Here is a 23,827-nt window from a genome sequence, read left to right as displayed (position 1 = left end):
TTCCTTTTGATACCTTCTGGCTCTTGAGTTATGAAAAATAATGAAAGGTGATTTCATCTCGTATATTTCCATAGTCATCTGTGATTTTATTAAATCTTTATTGTGTTCTCCTAGTGATATCTTTTCCAGGTTGGAGTCTCGTGATCTGTTAGCATTCTTTTTGGATAGGAACCATTTTGTATTTCTGATCATTGTTATTTCTGCTTTGGATGTGTAAGTTAGAGTATGTTGGGGTCTTTTTAAGGTGGAGTGTTGAGGACTTTAGATCATAATCAAAACAGACTTTTTCTGTTTTATCATTAGTTCCCTAAGAATTTATAAAATTTCAATTGCTGCTAAACATTGAGTTGATATTCTTGGAGAAGTTCCCAAGTGATTCTCTGATCTTTCTTGAGCAGTAGCTGCTGATTTAGTGTCTAATGTTATTATAATTAATTTTTGTATTGTCATTGAGTCTTATTTACCATTTTATCAGGCAGTTGCTCAGTATTGACATCCTTAAGTTTCAGAAGATTGAGAAGAATGGCAAATGTCTCCTAATTACATTCAAGGATACATGATAAGACCTCGTTTTAGTATTGTACAATGATTGCCAAAGTGTGGATAATATATTTTTCGCTTGTCTGACTTGCTAGGAATGTCTAGCTTTCATTTCTCCAGATTTGGTCTTGGGGCTAATCTGCCTGTTACATTGCGTATTCAGATCCTCTTATGACTGTTGCCGAGAAACTGGCTACTTAACACAATCCATATCCCGCAATTTTCCCTTAGCGGATTTCTCGGGTCATCAGAAGTCTCTGTAGACAACCCTGAAGTACTTTATTAGTGTCAAGTTAAAGATGTATGCAAATAAATGATGAGTCCTTTTTTTAAGAGATGAATACGTGGTATTTAATGAGTGAAGTCTACCACTAGGCTTGTCCACAGTCTAAAATCTGTCATGTTTGCAGAGGTTTTTTTCTGCAGACAGTGTTTGTTTTGCCTGTGTTTCAAGCCAACTGGGAGCAAGGAAATGATCATAGAAAAATGCTGTGCTGGAGCTAATGCAGTATGTCCTGCTGACAGCATCAGAGCTTGTTGGTGTTCCCACAGCTTGAAGCATAGAGAGAGCAAGTACAGGTCTGTCTTGCAGTCACAGTGTTTTTCAATGTTGCACTGTGAGTTCAGTGTGGATTTTAAAAACTGGCAGATCTGTGCTGTTGCGTACAAATTTGTCTGGCTTCTGCCTCTGCTCTTTTCAGGAGACATGAACAAGCTCCTATCCAAAGGGAATGTGCTCTTAGCGGAGCTTTTTTCTACTATGTCTTCAGATTTGGGTTTGTTTGCAGCCAGCTGGCTTGGAGCACAGGCAGTGGGCAGCGTTCTGTATGAAACTATGCACTTTTATACAAGGCAAAAGCTTGACTAGAGGATTCAGCTCCACTTGGGAGGAAAGAATCTACCGGGGGGATGACTGGGAGCATTTGCAGCCTGTACCTGTAAGTACCATGATGCTTTACCTAGTAAACACAGTCATGGAGCAAAGACTCTGAAGAAAGCTTCCACAAAATACTCCCTTACTTTTGGCAGTGGAGTTTGGTCTGATGGCTGCAGGATTCTAGCCAGTGAAAAAAGCTGCTCTCTGCAACAGGATCTGTACCATGGTTTGTTCCTGAGTTTTGCGTATGTGTCTATATGGGGAAGAAATAATAAATAACAGCTGATGGTCGTTGAAGACTAAATATTAAAAACTGTGTATGTACTCCTTTATTGAGCTTTTCTTAATTAGATGTCAGTCTGTTCATTAACATACTCATTGTGTTTCAAGTTGCATTGCCACTTAACTTCTTTTCTTTCTGAGTCTTTAAATATTTTGTATTTTTGTATCTCTGACTTCTCCATTCGTTCAGATACTACCTGTCAGGCTGAAATCTTATTTCTACATGGGTATAAACCATCTGTACACAGGTATAGAGCTACTTTCTTTGACCCATATGCAAGCGATACCAAATGTTTTTTGCTGTACAACATAAAATGGAAGAAGTGTGACCTGTGGCGACTTGGAAAACTTCTGCTTTCATGCAGAGAGCAATGTCCAACTTGGCTCCCAGTATTTTCTTGGGTACATTGGCTACTGGCTCAGAGTATCACTAGTTTGCATGCAGGCCTGAGCACGCTGCATCCAGCTTTGTGTGACTCTGCTCTTTACCACTGCTAAATCAGGTTGAGTTGGGATGTTAGCTTTTTTGGCATTAGGTATCACGCTGGAAATGCTATGAGGAGGCAGATAAGAATAAGACCTGGTCAGTAACAACCTACCACTTTTGCTTATTTAAAAAAAAAAAGGGAGGAGCAGGGACCATGAAGCATGATTCTGATGCTAATTAATCCAGTTTACAAATGGGTGGGTGGAATCACTGCTCCATGTTGTGATTAAATGGTCATGTGCTGGGTGGATTCAAATTTACAAAACACCAGCTAGTTCTGCAGGACGTTTCAGTCCTTACCTAGGACCCTGAGGAGAGCCTTAGTGCAGCACTGGCTTCCTTTGGGGCAGCCCTAGTGTCATCTTTCTTCCAGTGTTTTGTAGAACTGACACCTGAATGCCAGATGATGACATTGCTCTACCTTTTCGCTTTGATAATACATGTTCATGGTGTGAAAAATTGTAACCCTTTTAACACACTGTAAATCTTTCTATTAACTTGAGTGTGCTCTTCCATGTACTTGTGCTGTGGAACAAGGAATGCAAAAGAGAGCTGTACTTTTTAGACTCAAATATGTGAAAGGAAACTAGCTAAAGAAAGAAACACTGCTGGGTTTCCAGTCTTCAGACAAGCCAGCACCATTGTTGAATTCCTCTTCTGTTACAGCACTGAGCATTTTGACTGCTGACAAAAGATACCTTTGGGGCAATGTATTCAATGTGTTAATGCACACCTTTTTATGCAGTATGTGAAAATCAATTGTAATTAATTCAGGTGATGTCTGGTCTCTGCTAGAGAGGTTATAAACTGATGTGGCAAGATCATGTTTCATGTAATTACTGTAGAACTTGGGTAGAGGTGGTATTTCAATTATTTGTGAAATACTGATCTCCAGAAATGTCTCACAATGCTTGGAAATTTATTTTGTGGGCAATCAAATATACGGCTCTATGAAGATGACCTGTGGAAGTGCTAGAAAGAGGCACTTCTGTTAATTGACATTAAAACCTATTGAGAAGTGGGGATTTGGTGAGGCAGCATCATGACTAAATTTCCCCTCAGCTACTTCTGTGGTTGGAGGGAGCCTTAGAAGGAAAGACTGCACAATTCCTTTTTTTTTTTTTTAAATTAATATTTAGGTTGCCCATATGTTGGGAAGCACCTCATGGTTTTAAATGACTTACAGTATCAAAATTAGCTCTTAAGTTGAAAGATACATGCTTGTAACTTCAGATAGTTTTTTCTGCTTGTTAAAAATCTAGTTAAAAAGATGGTAACATGGAAAACAGTAGAGGAATATTACTTTATTTCTAAAACTTACTGCATCACGTTAATCAGAATAGTGTGTTCCGATATTGCTTTACCATGTCACTGTTTTTACTGACAGGAGATTGACAACCTTTCACTTGTTTTAGAGTAGCAAGTGTTTAAAAAAAAAAAAAATCAATACTAAAAGAAGTACGTTCCCACAAATCAACTTTGACTTATTTTGCCTCCTGAAAGATAACTGACAAGCACCTGTCTGCTTCACTTCTCTAGGGTGATGTGTTTAATCCTAGAATGTGGCAGTCCTCCCTCAGCAAGCTGATCTCAATACATTAATATAAACTAACATCCATTAAATTTTATTGATGTTTTGCACTCTGAATACTGGTGGCTAAAGAATGTAATACCTGCTTTATTTAGCTGAAGAGTTGAAAAGCTCATTTGTTCTATAGCTTGGAATAACCTCTTCATTTGCAGCAACTAAATCAAATGGGGATTGTAATTGAATCTCAACTAGCTTCTGGGAAGCACTTAGAGAACACTTTTAGCGTGAAGGTGGTTGAACACTGGCATGGGTTGCCCAGAGAAGTTGTGGAGACTCCATCCTTGGAAATACTCAAAACCCAACTGGACACTGTCCTGGGCAACCTGCTCTGTCTGACCATGCTTTGAGCAGGGAGTTGGACTAGCTGATTTTCAGCCTCAACTATTCTGTGGTTGTGTGACTTCTGTTTTGGAGGGGGAGGAGATTAGGAGCACGTAGGCAGCACGCCTTGCCTGTCCACGTTCCACATATCTACAAAACAGAGCTTGGATACGCCAAAATATCAAACATTTTGGGTTATTGGCTGATCTTACATTTCGTGAAGAAATCTATTACTGGTAAAGTCCTCTGCTCAAGGCAAGGCAATCAAATTTTTTTTTTTCTTTTGTAATTCACAAACAGTGCTTTTGGATATTGTTTTAGTGTTGTTCCCCCCGCCCCCCCAGGCAAATGGTCCAAGAAGGGGGCAGATCCTGTTGACTTCCTAAGTGTGGCTATTTTTTACTTTGAATTATGGTCTCCAGATTTTCACAGGATGGGATCTTGACTGAAATTTTCATTACGTCTGTACTTTTCTTTGTAAAATATAAAGGTTGGTTATAGGACCCAACTTAAAGTGTCAACAATTGCTGTTGTTTTGGAAGTCACTGTCATTTAGGTGGTTAATACATATTCCATATTGTTCCAACTATTAGACAAAGCTTCACTTTCGCCATCCTCCTCTCCAATTCTGCTCTTCAGACTCATCTTGATACAGGTCATAGCAAGATTAGTTTAATTAGGAAGTAGGGTTTTTAAATTTATTTTTGTTTAAAAAGCATGGTTAAATGCAAGAGGCAGGATTTTGCTTTTTGCATGGAGAACTGATGGAGTGTGGATGTCTTGAGGGGTATTGGCTGCAGATAATTGTGGAGGAGGAGATCTTAAATGAAGCAGCGGTATCTGGGTAGGAGGGACTGACACATGCTTGTGTCTGTGCGGTACTGTTAGCTGAGGGAGTGGGAACAATGAATTTGGGTGGAATCTGAAATTTGTAGGGGAAGTTCTCGGGCAGGAGAAGTGTTAAATTGGGGATTCTCATCTGGAGCGGTTGAGAGGTTTGGACTGGGGCAGAAGGAGAGTCAAACTATGGATGAGGATGCCTAGTACTTTGGGAGGAGGGAGGTCTAGGAACAGAATGGGCATGCGCAAGGATCTGTGGACCAAGAGGGAGTTGGGTTTATCATGTGGCACTCCTGTCCACTATAGCACTTTCAGGGTAGGGCCTGAGGCTGCAGATCTGATCTGGACTATCCACTCCTCATAGTGATTGAGAAAATATGGCAGCTGAAAGGAAGGTTGAAAAGGTTGTAGGCTCCTCTTGTGCTATATCAAGTCCAGACTGGCCATGGGTAAATGTGACCAGTGCCGTCTTAGTCTCTCCAGTGACTCCAGTGACACAGCAACGTGTATACAGTGAGCATTTGTAGCGGTAAGTGGGCTGCTTTGCATGAGGATCCTGGTTTCATCTGTTTCACTTTGCCTTCATTTTGATGTCGGCTTGTGCTCATGCTTATAATTAAATCTTAATGACTATGTATTGCAAGATTTTAGATTTCAAAATTTATTTCAGAAGCTTTTATGGGCAGCAGTAACTTTGGTCCTTTATTTTCATCAGAGTCAGGTTTTAATGATCATTTGTGTGTCAGTTGGCAGTAGTTCAGCTACATAAGGATTAAAATATGAAAGTCTCCCTGTTTTTTAAGTAGAAGACTAACAAGCAATGTCCAGGAGAACAGACTTCAGGCAGCTTTTAAGGTATACTTTGAGATTTTTGTACAAATCTGTTGCCCAGAATTTTGCTGAATGACAGACTGCGCTCTTACAATCCTACAGCTACTGTGTTTTATTATAACTTCATGATATTGAAGCCATTTGTCTTGTGTTTTGTAAGACTTTAGCAAAGGGATTTCCCTGTCTGTTTTCTTACACAGGCAAACATGCTGAAGACATATTTGGTGAATTGTTTAATGAGGCCAACAGCTTCTACATCAGAGCAAATTCCCTTCAAGACAGAATTGATCGCCTTGCTGTCAAAGTTACCCAGCTGGATTCAACAGTAGAAGAGGGTAGGTAATTGCATGAAAGCATTGAGCCAGAAGTGATGTTGACAAGACCACAGTATTTAATTACACGACAACCTCTGTCTTTTTCAAAGTAATCCTGAACTGATATTTCATCTTGTTTTCTCAGTATGGCAAGCTGGGAAAAATCGTGTTAGCAGAGCGAGAAAAAATATTCTCGAGTCGTATAACTGTCTTCATTTTTGACTTAGTGTTACTTCCAGAAGCTCCTGTAGTAATGGAGCCATTAAGCTGCCTTTTTCACAGGGAAAACTTTTAGTTTGTGAGTGTAATAAATCAGAAGTGAATAAATCTAGATCTTACTGGAAATAAGTCAGAATATTGGAAAAAGTTTGAGACACTAGATCTGTTACTTATTTCAGGGTAGGGTGGTCACAAACTATATTAGTAGCCTCTGTTCTGCAGTCATCTAAGATACTCTTCGCCTAAATGAGGCCCTGCATGTTTGCATCAACTAGGTGAAATTCTCTAGGGGGTTCTAGTCACTAGAAACAGTATTTCCTTTAAAGTGCTGTTACATCCTCACACTTACTTACATGTTTGGTCATTCACTTCATAAATAGACAGTAAAACCAAAGGATTTAAGTAGCATCGTTACATTGTTTGAAAGCACTTATTTGGGGAAGTAAAACATGTTTCTGTCTAGCTCGAAAAGCTGTAATGTGCATGTTTGCTTACATGTGCAGGTACATGTCTGAGCCAGCCACTGCATGTACTTCCTGTTTAGATAATTCCTGACATTTAGTAAAATGTAAACACTTGTTACATCAGGAAAATAGTGAAATATTTACTCGGTAGTAGTTAATGCTACTTGTGATATATTTAATAGTACTTTTAATGGTTTATATTTTATATTAATATCTATATTTGTATGGTTTATATATTATATTTAATACCACTATTAATGCCAATATTAAATGTTACTGTTGATATTTAATAGTGTAATATTTAGCCTTCCATTTTTAGCTTGTTACTGTTTGAATTATTACATGTCTGGGTTTTTTTCTGGTTTTGGAACATATTAACTGATAGAGTATCACAGTTGATACTAGCACCTTTCTTTTGCTGTCTTAGAGGTCAGGAGCTATATGGGAACATAAAGTAAGCTATTATGTGGTCACTATTCAGCTTAGTTTTTGAGGTATGTTGTGGTGGTAATATGAGCAAACTAGATGATATTCATACACTGTACTTGCTCCATGCTGAGGTGGATGATGCCAGTCTTCATGACTTTCAAGTCCAACATTTTTGGAAATGGAGTCCTCATCGGGGGTGGTTTTTGCTTTTGTTTCTTTTTTTAATGTCTCATTTATATTATGCAATACCTCCTGGCTAGTTTCCAGAGTTTGGAGAGTAATTAAAAGCAGCCTATTGGAAGGGGAAACTAGTGTACGGACTGAGAATTTAATCAGTGTTTATTTTAAATTGACAGCAGTTATTACTCTTGCATTGCTAATTGTCTTTCACATTAATAAGCTATATATACAAACTGCTGTCACTTTACTATCAGTAGGAAATTTTATTAGCTATTTTGCTGTAGAAGTTGAAGACTTTATGATAATTCATTGTACTGTCACTAACACTAAATATATTTCTGGGTAGCTTACGCATTTAAGTAAAATGTCAATTGCTAGGCTGATTTAAAAAAACCCTTTGGATTTAATTGCATCAGTCATTTCTTACATTCTTAGGTATAACTAATATATAGTGTATATATAAAAATATTTTATATCTGTATAACTAATACTACAGTTGAAAAAACAGTTTCAAATAATTGAAGTTAAATTTTCAAAAGCATATAAGTAACTTACACTAAAAAGCCCCAGAAAAATGGGATTTGTGCTCTTTTGCATGTCTTCCTTCAAACAAGAATGTAACAATTCAGATATATACATCTGAAAAAACTGCCTGAAATACCTTACTAGTTTACTTACAGGCAGGTTTAAATAGAAAGTAGTTTCTCAAAAATTATGTTTTGATACTTCACATGATGTGGATGGGGGAACAACAATTTGGAATGAAATATTCTATTTCCAATTTTTTGCTATTTTAAAAGCTATGGAAGAATCTAAGTGGTCTTGGAGTGAGAGGCAAGACCTCAGCACAGATAACAAAAATAGTTGGGCAGAGAAGTCTGAGTGGGATTTGTTTTCCATCATGACAAAGGATAACAGTGTGCCTTACAGGGTCTATATCAAACTTCATGCCTTTCTGGTTTTGGAGGTCATCAATATATTAAATTTTTGTCCAATACTGTTCAGTTACCATGTGAAATTCTCACAGTTTGTTCTCAAGACTCGATAAATTAGATGAATGGGCAAGAAATTAGATGAAATGGCAATAAAAAGAAAACAAGCCAGTGCATTTTGTTTGCACTACTGCAGCTTACACTGTTTTAAAACAGTGGGATCAATTCAATAAATGGTTAGTGTCATGGTAGACAAGCCAGTAAAGACTTCAGCATTCTGTTCAACTGCAGTCAAAAAACCCTCTATTTCAGGTTGCCTAAGAATGGAAGATAATGTGGAGATAATTACTGCCCCTTTTAAATTGTGATTGGCATTACCTGGATGTTTTTAGCAATGGTCACTCCATCTCAGGAAAATTTATATTAAGAATGACAGAAAGTCTTGCTAAAAGTGACAGGAACAATTAAAAGCAACTTAAATATTTCATTTGAAAAGAAAGAATGAAAAAGCTAGCATTGTTTCCCCCAGAATTGTGTACATGAAAAGATAAAATGTACGTATGTTACTGGACTGTATAAAGAAGATAAGTATTTCTCTCTGTAGAGAGATGAGGAAAACTTAAGATCAAGGGATATTCAATTATATGGAAAGATTTTGGAGTTGAAAGATGGTAAAAGATGTGGAACTCTCTCTCTGACGGGAGGTTGTGGAGGCCATAATTTAATTAAACTTAGAATGGGCTTGAATGTGTATGGATACCACATGTAATTATAAAACATGCTGTGTCAGAGGAATACCAGACCTTGTGTTTCAGGCTTGAAGCCAGTCTTTCTGCTATTAGAAGTCCAGGTTTTAAACCTCATAAAAAGGGGAGATCATTGGACATCTGCATGTGACCGGATTCTTGCCTCATCTTCCAAGACACAGTCCATGGTCCTATTATTTTAAGTGAGGTTCTGAACCAAGTGGGACTTAAATCTGATTTATTATGGTAATTCTTACATGCCTTTGTGCTTAAATATCATGATTATCCACTAAAGAAAAATCTTTGTTTTCTTTCTATATTTTGCTGAAAACATTTTAAATAGCTAGTGTAAAATGGACTTTTTTTATCCACTTATGTTAATTTCAGACCTGTGACAAATGTATTTTTGTTTCTAACAGTATCATTACAGGATATCAACATGAAAAAAGCATTCAAGAGCTCAACAATTCAAGATCAGCAGGTAGTTTCAAAGAACAGCATTCCTAACCCCGTGGCTGATATTTATAATCAGAGTGACAAACCACCACCTCTGAATATTCTTTCACCTTATAGGTATGGAAATATTCATTGTTTACATTCTTGTGCTTTGCCCTTTATCTCCTAGTTGTGTGCAGAGAATAATTACAGCAGAAGGGAAAAGCTGTATTGGTTATTGAGATTTGTTTTTTTGGGGACTTCCCTGTTCATGGAAATAAAAATTGCTGTTGCCACACTTACAATTGTAAGTTGTACCTGACAAAAATCATCATATTTTAGCATAAGTGTTACATGGCAGCACATGGATCAGAGAGCAAGGGCCACTGATTACATAAAAAGTGGAAGGAAAATTAATAACTTACTAAACTGCTTTCTCTGGTTCATTTATCCAGAAAGATGGATTTGTTGCTTTTGTCTTCCTTCTTCCCCCCAACATATACACATGTGCACACACAATCTTTACCTTTTTCTGGTTACTTACTGGTGAATAAAAGAGCAACAAGCAGGACTTCATTTCCTGTTTTATTTTCCTGTTTCTTTTAAGTTTATTGTTGTTCATGAAATGAGTATAATTTGTCTGTCTGAAGGGTTGTGGACAATGTGTTTTTACTGCGTCCTTCAACTTTTGAGAGGTACTAGATTGTGAGGTATCTGTGTAAAGCAGGCACTCAATCAGCAGTAAATTATTTGAAATTTTTCTAGGAATGACATAGCAGAGCATTTGCAGTGTATTTTATTTTTAAGAGCTTTTACTCGGAAGGTAAAATTGTTAGATTTATAGCTGAAGGACACATGTTTTGCCACTGCTACAGACAATGGTGGTGTCCGATTGTTTATAGGCATCTGGTTAGCAAGAGTTGTTATTGATCAGCTGTTCTGCATAGCTATGCCCTAATATGTATCCGGATGACAGTGTCAGTGGCCTTTATTTTTATTCCTGTTTTATTAGGGATACTTTAGTGAAATTTACTTAAATTATATTTCTTGGTAAGTCTCTTACACCTGCTGAATTGAAATTATTTGTATTTGCCTCGGACAAACCTTAAACGAACTTCAACTTGTAGTCTGACCAAAGCTGGAGGGGTGGAGGAATGGCCCCAGTACCCCCTTCAGGAGGTTAGATGTTTGTAGTGAGGAGATCTGGCACACAAGAAGTAAGAGTTTTACGGCTGTGTGACCAGACAGCATGCAAGATCTGCTCTCTGTACCCTGCTCCAGCTGTTGTAGTGTTTCTGTGTGCTGGATCTCCCATCGCTCTTGATCTTGCTGGTAGATATTGGTATCCAGCTGCCATCAAAATTTACCCAGGAAGAAATTAGGACCCACAGCCTGGGTCTATTCACCAGCCTAAGGGACTCTGAAGGACACCAGTTTAGCAAGCTAGACTGGGATTCACCATCATATGCTGTTTGAACCATGCCAGCTACCCTGCCATGTTGATACCCCCTACACCCCATTCCTTTCCAGGAGTTTAGGATATTAGAAGATTCCCTATTTCCAGGTCGTGAGGTCAAATTAGGATTTGATAGCATACCTTTTTTTGTGGCTTCTTAGTCTGGGTGACCCTGGCTCCTGCTGCCAATTGGAGCTTGCAAGCGCAGATCAGCTCTGTCTCAAATCCTCCTAGAATACTCTGGTAGGATTCAGCCTTTCAGTTGCCACCCCTTTCCTAGCCTTTCCCCTAGTTAGAAGAGTCCCACTGAGAGTAGCGACTGTCTTGTGCTTCCTGTCATAAGGGCAAAGGTACTCAGACCTACCTTGTACCTAAATTCAGATCTTAAGACCTGTCTGGATTGAGCAAAATACTCGTTCTTTTTAGGCAGTTGAGTTCCATTCCTACACTCCTCTGTCCCCTACACATCCTGTCTTGGCACTGATCTTCATGCAGCACCAGTGAATTTCCCTCCAGTGAGCCGGCTGATGCAGGAGCCTAGTCTGCTGCTGCTGAGCTCTGATGAAGCATAGCCTGGGAGCGTGCCTCCCAAAAGACTCTGGATTCCACCCCTTTTCCTCTGAAATTCTTGGCATGAATCAAGCCAATTGTGAGCTGTAACTACCAAGAGTGGCATTTAATGCACTTGGCATGCTGTCATCCTGTAATGCAAAAAAGATGAAGCTTGGATGATCGTTGAAGGTGGGTTTTGGTTTAAAAAATACTAATTCATATTTTCTTAGCTCTTCTGCTGTATTTCCAGGGATGATAAGAAAGATGGATTGAAGTTCTATACTGATCCTTCCTATTTTTTTGATCTTTGGAAAGAAAAAATGTTACAAGATACTGAAGATAAGCGAAAAGAAAAGAGGAGACAAAAGGTAAAAGCAGAAATATAATAGCAAATGTATGTATTACAATTTTGTGTGTAGTTGTCCAGGCATAAAAATTGCTAGGTCATACTTAGTTTATGTGCATGGAAAGACTATTCCTCTTATACGTGGCTGTAGATTCAGTTGGTTCAGTTTTTATAGCTCATACCGTCTATTTTAAGAAGTTGTCAAATTGAATTTTAGGAGTACTATAGTTATTTTCCAAGATACTTTCTTTAATCCTTTGCCAGTATCTGCTTATTAGTACGCAGAAAAAATGGCCCTGTTGTGGTTCAGAGAAAGACACTGTGATTTGGGGCGGGGAAAGGAGTTTGAATTATGGTTTCCTTTATTTTCATACTTTTGTTATCCAGTAACATCAACTCCTGTAGCAAAACATGAACTTATCCAGAAATAAATATTTTGTTGGTTTTTTAATTCCTTGATAGTAACTTTTCACTTTTCTACACGTTACAAGTTAGTAGGATGATAATACGCAGCAAAATCATTCTGTGGTTCAACAACAAGAAAAGATTAATTTTAGGAGTAATATTCTTTGTTTCCTCTTAAGTTTAAAACAAATTTTTTTCATAGAAAAGTATCTTCAGTCCTTCTTGAATATCTTCAGCAGTTTGATCCAAGATGTGTATTCTGATGCAATCAAGATTTTCTTAACAGATTTTAGTTTTGAATGAAGAAACTAGTTGCTACTTCTGCAGCTTCTTTGCTGTCAGTTTTTTTATCAAATCTGAGGGCTTTAAGATTTTTGCAGATAATTCTAAAAAAAAAAAGTGAAGAAAAAGTTTGAAGCAATGACTGCCTATCTTATCTGGCAGAAGGTGCCCTTTTAGATAGGTTCAGTGAGAGATAAGGGATTTAAAATAAAAGGAATCCAAACAAGATGCACAGACTGCTCAGAGGAAATAAAGGAAGCTACTTAGTTTTCAGTACACATACATGTGTGTATGTACGCATATATATCATATATATAGCATACCTATACATGTGTATATATAAGCAGGTATCATAGTATATCAGCATATACATACATGTATTATACACGTGTATATTCATAATGTCTAATACGTGAATATACATGCTAATGTATATTTGTGTATATACATCATGATATAATACGTGTGTATATATGCTAATATATATGGTAGCTGCTTAGAAATCAAATTGTAGGGCATGATTGGTAAGCTTTACTATCCTGTTTTTATAAAATTCTATTAATTCCTTGTTCCTGTTGCTAGACAAAACTTTCTGACTACAACACTTAAGCAAAGCATGAAGACTTGGTTTAACTAGAATATTCTGTGAATTCATGATTTTAAAAGTTTTGGAAGAAATAAAATCAGGTCTTCCTCTTGTGAGTATGAGTCAAAAATGTTTTCTGTTTTGACAGGTATCTCAGTATTGTAATATTAAATAGAGTTGAAAAAGCTGAATAAACATTTTCAGTAGAAGTTACTGTCTAAAGCAAAGTATTGGAAAATATTACCTTGGTTATTTGTATAATTGTATAGAAATGTATATGCAAAGTTATAATCCCACTATATTCTCAGTATGATAAGTCACAGAGCTGATTAAAAGACTGGAAATAATTAAAGCAGCTTTCATTCTCTAGTTCAGTTATTTTTTTTAAATTTCATTCAGTATTTCTTTATGAAAAATATATAGGGATAACTGCACCCTTTGGGTTTTTTTCCTCCCACCTTTTTCCCTTCAAATTTAGATATTTTCACGAGAGAGAGGGATAAAAAGAAACTATCAACTGTTAAATATTTCATTCTGATTTAATATTAAAAAGGAAAAAATACAAGAGCTTTTTTAAAAAAAAGTAACAGAATATCACTTGAAAACTTTTTTTATAGCTTTAGAGAGATTTTTACAAAACCACTTATATATAAACTTGCTTTTAGACTATATATTAGGCAACACATCTCACTTATTTCCATCCATGATATATTTTTTGTAGATTTTAACTGTCTTACTACAGTCTACAAACCAGGTGTAAAATATGCTCAATTCCAATTATATAGGATTATAGCCATAAACCACAGAAACACCCCTTGATAAATTCTACCTCAAGTGCTATTTGATTTGATTAAATATATAACAAGACCAACCAAGAAGAAAGCAAGTGCCGATTTGAGTTTGCATGGATACGAGTCACTTTGTGACAGGAAGAAAGCTGGTTTTTAGCTTTCCAGATGCTGGTGTGCAAATGAGTTTTTTATCATCTGGCACCTTTAGAGAGCTGGAGGATTGGGGTGAGATGTCTCACAGGCACCGTTTGTTCTACAGGTTGCTTAACAGACTGGCATTTTCTTTTGTTCTTGTCCTTATGGTAGCGGTGACCAGGAATGAATCCAGAGCATCTATTAACAATTTTGTGGCTGAAGTTGTATTTTGAATCTACTAAGTGAGAATTCCTTACGCAGTTTGTACTTTACAGAAGCATAAAATACGAAAGTTGTTGAGAAACTGTGCAGGTGAAATAGATGTGTATTGTTTAAAAAATTATAAACTAGACATCCAAACGCAGTCCTACTCAACTGACCAAAAACATAGCTGGTTTTTAGCTTCAATTTTTCAGGTGGCCATTGAAGCCTGAGAGTATCTCTTGCACCAGAGAATCAGTTTTCCAATATTTTTTTTCGTCATTTGCCTTAAATGCTTGAACTGTTGCAGCAGAAGGTTTGTGAGGAGTTTCATTTTCCTGCCTTCAAATATCATACTTATTTATTGTTTCTGTATTCAGTTTAACTGAAAAAGATCTAACACAGGCTTTCTCTGATTTGGCTCTTTCAGGTGAACTTTTTCTCTGAAGAAAACTAATTTTAATTCTTTAAGTTTAAAATCTGTGGTGTAGTCTGTTTTTTTTACTGTCAAACTCTCAGTAGATCAATGTCTAAGACTTCAATGAAGCTAGTCTTGACTTTTGCATATATCAGTAATATTCTGAATTGAATGACTGTAGTAGACCAGCTGTTAACTGTTGGTTAACCAAAGGAAAGTTGTTCTGCTTTGCTTTTTATTGTTCCCCCTTTTTTCTGAGGAATGATTAGTTATTTAAATAAGTAGAAATCTTTAAATTTGGAGGGCTTGTATTTGGAAAATCATTCTTGATGACTTGTGATTGGTTGGATCTTGTAAACTTGTGAAGTCAGGAAAATACTCTAGGCTCACGCTCCCAGTTTTTTGGAAGTATTGCAAATACTTGCTGAAGCTACTTTCTGTTACTAGCTCTAATTCTTTATTAAGACGCTTGAAATATCATTTGCTAACTCTTGATGCAGATATCAAACCTAAAATTAACTTAACCCTGTTTGAGGGCTCTGTGTTTGTTGTGTTTGCTGAAATCGCTTCCTGCCAACAGTTGAATGATATACCTTTTTTCTGGCTTAACCTATAGCATCCACTTGTCTGCCACAGCTTCTATGACATTCGGTTAAAGGAAGTAACTCTTCTTAATATTGCTTAACTTTCCTAAGAAATATTTCTAACTGTAGTTATTTTGAAAGGCTTCAGCCCCCCTAGAACTCTGTTGTCATTGCTCTAGGTACTAAAACTGGAGCTGTCACCATTGTTTGTCAAGGTAATGAGAGTATTACTGGAATAACTTAAAACTACTCTATTAGAGGTGTATGTAGTTAGAGGTATATACAGTTTTGTCAACTGCTGGTAATTAGCCTGCTCCACTGCTTTGGAAGAAATTAAATGTTTTACAGATGTATTTAGATAATATTGAATAAAAAAAATCAATACCAGTAGGGTTTAGTATTGTTTGAGTAAAAAGAGTTCCAGCATATTTATTCATTAGCACACTTAGAGATGCTGGTCTGGAACAACCTATCCAACTGAAGTCTGATCCAATGAAAGCAAACTAAGCTTTGTGCTTATTTTATGTTGTGTATTTATTTGCCTTTTTTTACCTTTTATGTATTTACCTTTTTCATAAAAAACATAGTGATCTCTTTAAAACCAAACTTTTAAATAGGTGATTATATGTAAGCAGTCATGTAAGCACTCCTGATTGTGCAGGAATTGTAACAAAATTATTATCTTCTGAGGAGCATCATACATTGGTCAAAAGGCAGATATTTACTTTATCTAGAAACTTGCAAGAAATATGTAGTGGTGACCCTAGAGGATGGAGTTACTATTCTGTGAGAAGAAAAAGCTAAAGCGTATTTTCAGTTAACCAAAAGGCTTACTTGTACCTTCCTCTCAACTCTAGCATGATTTAGTAACAAAATCTTAATAAATGAATCAGGATAAAAGTCACAAATTAAACCAAATCAAATTTTTGCAGCAATCAAATGAAAAAGACATAAAGCCTTTAACAAGCATATATTCAACAATGATGATTAGCAAAAGTTTATATATTTAAAATAAAGCATGACTGAATCTGTCTCCCTTCTGCTCCAATTCCTGTACTGGGAAATTTTGATGTGAAGAGGTGGTATTACAGGAGAAAGTAAAGCCTTGCATAATCTGGATAAAAAGGGGTGTGATTCTATAAAGTTTGGGGAGGAAAAAGATTTTTATAGGAAGTAATTAAGAACCAAGGTGATGATCTTTACTTAACATGAATCAGATCAAAAATCTACTCACTTCAGGGGCCAGGAATGAGCAAGTGTTGTCAGAACATTTGGATGTTGAACTTTAAGAATGACAGAGAAAAGTCTTTTTATGTTAGCAGATGCAGATCAGCAGGTCCCTCATATGGACATGCATGAACAAGTAAGAGATCCAAAACAAGGGCAAGCAAGCCATTTGATAGATTTGTTGTTGTATAATGCGAAATACATGATTTCAGAATTATTTACTCAGTGCTGTTTGACAGTTGGAGTAAAATACCTATGTTCATCTGTGATGTACCTTTTTTGCTTTTTCTTTTTGGTGAGACTGGCTTTCCAACTATTATCCCTTACTTTGAAGGTAGAGATTCCACAATAAAATGCTTGCATATCAGCATTTTACCAAACTCTTCTCTAAATACAGTTGAGTATGACTGCATTCTCAGAATATCAATATAATTATTTCCTGAGAAACTATTTTTCTAGCAGCCAAAAGCCTAATACCAACTTCTTAATAGATAAAACATGTTTAACCTATTTATGAATTAGTATTGTAAGATGTGGGCTCTAGAGCTGATGGGGAAAAAAAAAAATCTAATGCCCTCATAAATGTTGAGAAAGAGTAGCACATAAACAAGATTCTCAGGTTGGATTGTGCAAACTTGCTTATTTTCCTACTGAAGCACCAATTAGTTTTTTATATTCCTACTGAGTAGTCAGAAGTAGGTGAGGATGTTTCAGAGGTGTGAAAGCATTGAGTCCCACTTTTAGGAGATTTTAGTGATAGATAGCCACTGACATCGATTGGGCCTGAAACTATATAGAAAGATTTAAAAACCAAAACAGACCTATTTGTCATGAAGCTACCAGGCTGTAATATATCACTGGCCTGAATATTACTGACACATTGCAGAGAGGATTAGTGTCATTCATTTTTATATAAGATAATGGGAAACAATGATGAGGAAAAACTAGGAGGAATTTTGGTAGTTAATCAGATCTAAGAAGGGAGAGGAAGTTAAAACAAACAAACAAAATCATTTCACATAGACTGTGAAATAGGAAAGTGTTTATAAATTTTTCCATACTTCCCCAAGACCTCAGGTGATCATGACCCTAATGAATAACCAAAATAACCCTGAGCATATTTAACATATTCTCATTGATTTGCAGGAGAAGGAAATTACAAATGCTTCAGGACAGTCTAAATAAATGACATACGATGTCAAAAGTTAAACTTTCTGGCTTTTAAAATCAGTCACACTTTTGTCTGTATTGGGAAAAATAGTAGGATATCACACTAGCATGTACATCCTACAGAAAAAGGGCAAAGCAGCAGTCTTACTACTAAGGAGGTTCATAGCTTAAGGACATACTCTCATTTTCAGTGCAGAGAAGTTTTATGAAGACGTGGCTTCATCTGTAAATCTGGTCTTATTTTCATACGCTCTAACTGCATTTTAACCAGCTTTTTTCCTTTCCTTTTTTTCTCTCTTTGCATGCTTTATTTCTTTTGTTTGAACATTAGGAGCAAAAGCGTATAGATGGCACCACCCGTGAGGTGAAAAAGGTTAGAAAAGCCAGGAACAGACGCCAGGAGTGGAATATGATGGCATATGACAAAGAGCTTAGACCTGACAACAGGTTGTCTCAAAGTGTGTACCATGGAGCATCTTCCGAGGGATCACTGTCCCCAGATACTAGGTCTGTTTACAGCAAAGCTGTTTGTTATACCACAGTTGTATGTTCAGAAATACTGAGTAGAATTAGGTATTTTTAGAGGCTGGGAATAGCTAGAATGGACGAAACATACAATGCTTGTTTTAAAGTTATTTTCAAAATTATTTTAAAGCACAAATAGTATAACAAATTCTGTAATTAATGATTTTTTTCTTCCTCAGCATCAGATTAGCATCTTGTCATCATAATGTTATGCACTGTAGTGAAATAAGTGTTTGCTTTGTATTTGATCTTGAGTAGTTGTAGCTGCAAAAGCATTTAAATCTGTCTCTACTAGATAATGTCAGTACCTCTTCCTTCGTGTCTAGTTTGTTGTATGTTATGCTGCTGATAGCTTAATAAATATTTTTCTGTGACAACTCAGGCATACTTCTGCCTCTAACAGAATGCTTTAATGGGGGAACAGTTCAGCTTTATCGATGTTATTTGTCTAAAAAGCAAGCTACAAAATCAGATGTAACATTATTACTTGAAATAGCAGAAATCTGTGCTTAGAGTCACACAGCAGAATTCATCTCCGTTGACTAAGATTCCCTTTCAGCTCAGTGGGAGTTACCTGCTCCTGGTGTGCATGGAAGCCTGATTTTTTTTTTTTGTTTTTTTTACTAAGCTGGTCTCACTAGAGGATTTTCCCACTTTATTTCCTCTGTCTGTCATGGTTAATTGCTAGCAGTAATGTTAGGAATAAATAGAATCTACTGGAAAAAGTGTGTGACAATTCAGTGTTTAAATTTTTGAATGGCTAGGTTGAGGAAGCAGCCTCCACTGCAGAAGTGTGGACTTGATACCTTTAGTCTGCTGTCCAGTGGAGATAATAAAAAAAACCCTATATAAAAAATCTGCTCAGAACTTTGTATATGTAATGTTTTGGTCTTTGTGAAGAGTAATCATCATGCAATTGAAACAAAAAATCTAAAGAAAATTGTTACTGCTGTTTCAGTAATATATTCAGACCCCCTCTCTCTGTCTAAAATCCTTTAATTGCCAATTTTTTTTTTTTTACGGTTTCTAATGCAAAACGCTGTCTCCTGTTTGTCAGTCTGTAATGTTTCATTAAGACTATGCTTTCTATAGGCTGATCTGGTAAAATGACATTGATGTTCAGCTGTCAAGTGCAAGATGTGGATTTTTTTTGTCATGAGTTCTGCGTTTCACACATTTTGAGTCTTTTTTTTCTAGCCTTAACACCTTGCTTCCAGGATTCCCGAGTTTAAATAATCGTATTCAAGTGATTTGTTTTTATCTCCCAGCAATGTCAACGTGTATCTGACTATTTGCAGATATCCATAATATTTGCAATCTGTAGGATTTTTTTAAAGCAGAAATTGTATGATGCATCATTATGTTGGATATAGAAGTTGTGGTATGACAGATATCTTGTACTTATATAAGCCTTTCAAGTTTTACAATGTATGGAGAACTTTAAATTTCAGTGAATCGAATATCAGTGATCGAATCCTGAAATCTGTGTTTTACTTGCATGAAGGGTTAATTTTGTGAGTGGTAGTGAGGTGGAGAGAAGGCTTTCTATTTTTTATCTTGGGGTAGTCTTAGCTGTAGGAACTAAGCTATAAAAACCCCCATACATATAGAAATAAGTACTGGTTTCAGAGACATTTTTATGCTGACAGCTACTGCATGAGCAGTGTTTTATAAATAAGGTCCCAAAGAAGTGTATTTGTAATTCTTCTCTAATGCTAAAGTGAAAAAAAGTTCATGTTTCTTCTTGTTTGCTGATTGTAAGACTTATGCATTAAACATTGACATCGAAGTGTTCAGACTGTGGCAATTTACAATGTATTTGTTATACTTATTGTACTTTAGAGAGAGAAACACAAGCTGAATCCAAACAGAAACCAGCAAATTAATGTGAGAAAAGTAAGAACAAGAAAAGAAGAGTGGGAGAGAAGGAAAATGGGCATTGAGTTCATGAGTGACGCAAAGAAAATGGAACAGGCAGGAAGCATGAAAGAGGACAAAATGCCCAAAGGGTTTGTCATTTTGTTTTACTCAAAGCCCTGGCTTTTTGTTGCTTACCTTGCTTCCAGTCTTACAGATAAGTGCGTCAGTTTACTGTGTTCACTAAAATCCAGGCTGCACGATTGTTCATTACTAAAACAACTATTTACAGTAATGGGATGAAGAGATCCTTTTGCTCCCTCTCTTGGGCTTATTTGACAGAGCATCCTAGACTTTGTATCTTTATGAACTCTCTGCTCCACTAATATTTACATTTCCCAGTTTCTCTAAGCCTTTCCAGCAAAATTAATTGTGCAAGCAAAATAAAACCAATTTCAAAAGTTAGAAAACGCTTTTTATCTGCTTTGGTAAAATATATTCTTCTGCATAATTGTGAGTGCTTGCAGTATTGCTTTCCTTTTTCTGCTGCTATTGTTGACTTAAGGCAGGCCTGATAAGTATTATCATTTCAAACAATGGACTGTCAAAATCATTGACAGAAACAATACGCTTCCTTATGGCTACTAGAGAACTCTCAAATCTGGAGAAAGCTCTGAACTTTTTTTGCCTTTTTTAGTCTGCATTATAGGAGGACATTCTGCATGCAGCTAGTATGCTGAAATATTGAAAACATTCAATTTCAGTCCTTTTATGTTGACTTGTCACACTAATTTATTTTCAAGTCATGTTAAGCTGAACCATGATTTCTTTGTTGCATTTGTTCTTGTGCTTTCTGTGGACTTACAAGGGAACGGTGCTTGATAATCAGGGAGTCCTCTTGCAAGAAAAATAATTCTGATTGCATTCTTTTTAGCTTTTCTTGTGAGCTATTTAGATAATACCCTGTTACACTCAATCTCTTCTTCTGCATCCATTTACTTTAATTTTAGGTCCCATGCATCTGATGTTACAGATTATTCTTATCCTGCTACTCCGAATCATTCCCTCCATCAGCAGATAGCAATGCCTTCATATGGAACAGGAGATGGTCCACAGTACATGGCAGCATCCCAAAGCCATGAGCATGAATACAGACCACCTTCCACCACTGTACGACATGCTACTTTAAACAGACCTCAGCAACCACCTCCACCTCCACCCCAGCCTTCAGATGGCCAACATAGCTCAGTACCTGTGGTACCAGCAGAATATGGGTAAAACTCCTGATTTATTCCAGTGGATTCTTGACAAAACTAGAGGGATGCATGTTTTTCATAACCATCACAACATATAATGCATACACACAAAAAGACCCCAAATACATTAGTTATCTCCCTGGGGAAGACAGAAAAAAATTGGTATAATTTCTATGTATGAACTGGATTTAGGTGAAGAAATAGTGAAAGCGGAAATAATGAACTGTGTATTGAATGTGGTGAAATCAATATGCTTGTAAAATATTAAGGGTTCCTAATATAATATGAAAAAGGGGATAATTTTCCTTTAAATTGAAAAATAGTTACAGCATAATTTGAATAATATTTTGAACTTCAGGAAATGTGCAGAAAAAGTATTGCTGAATGTGATTAACGTGGCAGTCTGTTGCATCCCTGAAATGACTTTTTAAAGGAGCTTATGACAGAATTGGAAGGGATCTCCTCAGTCACAGAATCAGGTTCCTTACTGCCACAGACTCTGTAATTCAAGATAGGAATTTGTAAGGCTGCCTTGTAGATATTTTGCCTGAATGCATTCTGAAGGAAGGCTTGCTCCAGAGTACTGGCTCTTTGATAGCAAGAAAACATCTGTTTTCTAACCAGTCTGTGCCTGTTCTTTTGCTTAAATAGCTCACTGCAGGAAAGTTGTAATCATTCTTGCCTGTATCGTTTTAAACTAAGCAAGCCAAGGTTTTTCAGCCTCACTTGATGCATCCTGGGATAGCATTTGCCTGATTCATGACTATCATGCTGTAGATGACTCAGTTATGCTATGACTGACTGCTCCAACCTGCATTTTCTCTGTTACTTCCAGTTTATAACAGAAATACTTATGCTTAGTCCCCAGGCACATGACCATTGTCAGTGTATCACAGTTGTCATACATTGACATGTATCACTGAATGTCATCAGTAACTTTCCTTCAACTCCTGTCTCCTATATCTACTTCTTTACCTACTTCATAACTCTTATATTAATTCCCATTTTTTCTGCTTAAGAATTCTTTTAATGACATTTTAACAAAGAAATTAGCTCTTCCCTGTTCCTACTCTTTAAAGTATCAATCAAATGTATCAATTAAATATTATTAAATTGATAAACTTGACTAAAGAAGCACATGAGATGCATGATATACCTTTGGGTAAATCTTTCCATTCATACTTGTCCCCCATCCCTATGTCTTTTATTATCTCTTAATATTTGTTCTAACACTTGGTCTTCTATGGAAGTGATACGTGTAGACTACAGTTTTCTCGGTCCCTTCTTCATCATAGGCATTGTACTTAATATTCTCACAGAGTAGAAGTTTAGTAACAAATACAGCTTTATACTTAACTAGGCAGGAGTATTAAGATAAAAATCCCACTTTGTGGAGTGCTGAAAGGACACTGCCTTTAATTTCGTCATCTGCCTTAAATCTCAATGTATTATCAATATTTGACAATTCATATGTTTATAATCACTTGCATATTTAACTCACCAGTTTAAATTCCTTTTGATTTTTGTTTTAGCTGAGGTTGGATGAGAGCAGTTTAAGGGGTAATGATTCTGTAAGTCCTAACTTTCAATGCATTAAATGTTTTTGTTCTGTTTTATATAGGATGCTTCCGGCTCAGATGGTGGATTATTACAATCCTACAGGTCCTCCCCCTCCTCCTCCTCCCCCTATGATTCCTTCAGCACAAACTGCATTTGTTAGTCCCCTTCAGCTTCCTGTGCCACCTTCCCATTCTGGACTGGTGACTGGCTCTACATATGCAGCTACTCATCCTCCTCCTTCTAGCGGGCTTGTTGTCACTGCTCCTCCTCCTCCCGGCCCACCTCCTCCCCCTCCAGGCCCTCCTGCTACAGGTTCATCCCTCTCTTCCTCCCCAATGCATGTTCCTCCAGCTGCGGAGGCAAAACGTCATGAACCGGCACAGCCGCCAATAAGTGATGCACGGAGCGATCTTCTTGCTGCCATTCGAATGGGTAAGTGGACACTGAGTTTTAGCTATTTCTTTTTTTCAATTAAAGCACTATATTTTCCAGTGATCTGAGTTCATGGCTTCTCTTCCCACCTGGGCAGAATGTCACTCAGAGACTAGTTAACCACAGGTGCCATGCACCTATTCTAACATCTGTCAAATCTGACTTTGGATCTTTTTCTGAAGCCTAATATTCCAAGATGTACAGCTTTGTTAAATATGTTCTAGTGTTTGTGTGGACATAATCAAATTAAAACAGTACTTGCGTTCATTACGTAAAGTTGCAGTAGATGTACATGGATGTTTGGTTCTGTTCAGAAGAACTGAGTTATCCAACACCAGGCTTCAGCCCACTGATTTTTAACCAGTGACTAATGGCTGTTCCTGACTTTGCTTACAGTTATGGAGCTGTAGGTCTAATGGTATTTCCAAGTACAATTATGAAAACTTTCTTCTTCAGATCAAAAGGACACGTACAGTCGTGAATATTTAGTTTTAATATATTGTTGGCAGTTTTAGAGGTGTAGAAGTATTCAGTCTCTGAGAATGGATTCCAATCT

At 36.7% G+C, this 23,827-nt stretch overlaps 1 protein-coding gene across 5 annotated transcripts in view; it reads left to right on the top strand.

The window, feature by feature from the left end:
* WASF3 (WASP family member 3) overlaps window positions 1-23,827 on the top strand; it is a 78,581-nt gene that overhangs the window by 51,985 nt on the left and 2,769 nt on the right. For all 5 annotated transcript variants that reach the window (XM_072850449.1, XM_072850446.1, XM_072850448.1 and 2 more), the window contains 6 exons: window positions 5,970-6,104; window positions 9,473-9,626; window positions 11,747-11,864; window positions 20,009-20,175; window positions 21,034-21,297; window positions 22,901-23,271. In XM_072850449.1, the coding sequence (XP_072706550.1) occupies window positions 5,970-6,104; window positions 9,473-9,626; window positions 11,747-11,864; window positions 20,009-20,175; window positions 21,034-21,297; window positions 22,901-23,271 (1,209 nt within the window). The remainder of the gene's footprint in view (window positions 1-5,969; window positions 6,105-9,472; window positions 9,627-11,746; window positions 11,865-20,008; window positions 20,176-21,033; window positions 21,298-22,900; window positions 23,272-23,827) is intronic.

The sequence above is a fragment of the Ciconia boyciana genome, chromosome 1, assembly GCF_034638445.1.
Source record: "Ciconia boyciana chromosome 1, ASM3463844v1, whole genome shotgun sequence".
Taxonomy (NCBI): domain Eukaryota; kingdom Metazoa; phylum Chordata; class Aves; order Ciconiiformes; family Ciconiidae; genus Ciconia; species Ciconia boyciana.
This window is presented reverse-complemented; position numbering and strand designations above follow the sequence as displayed.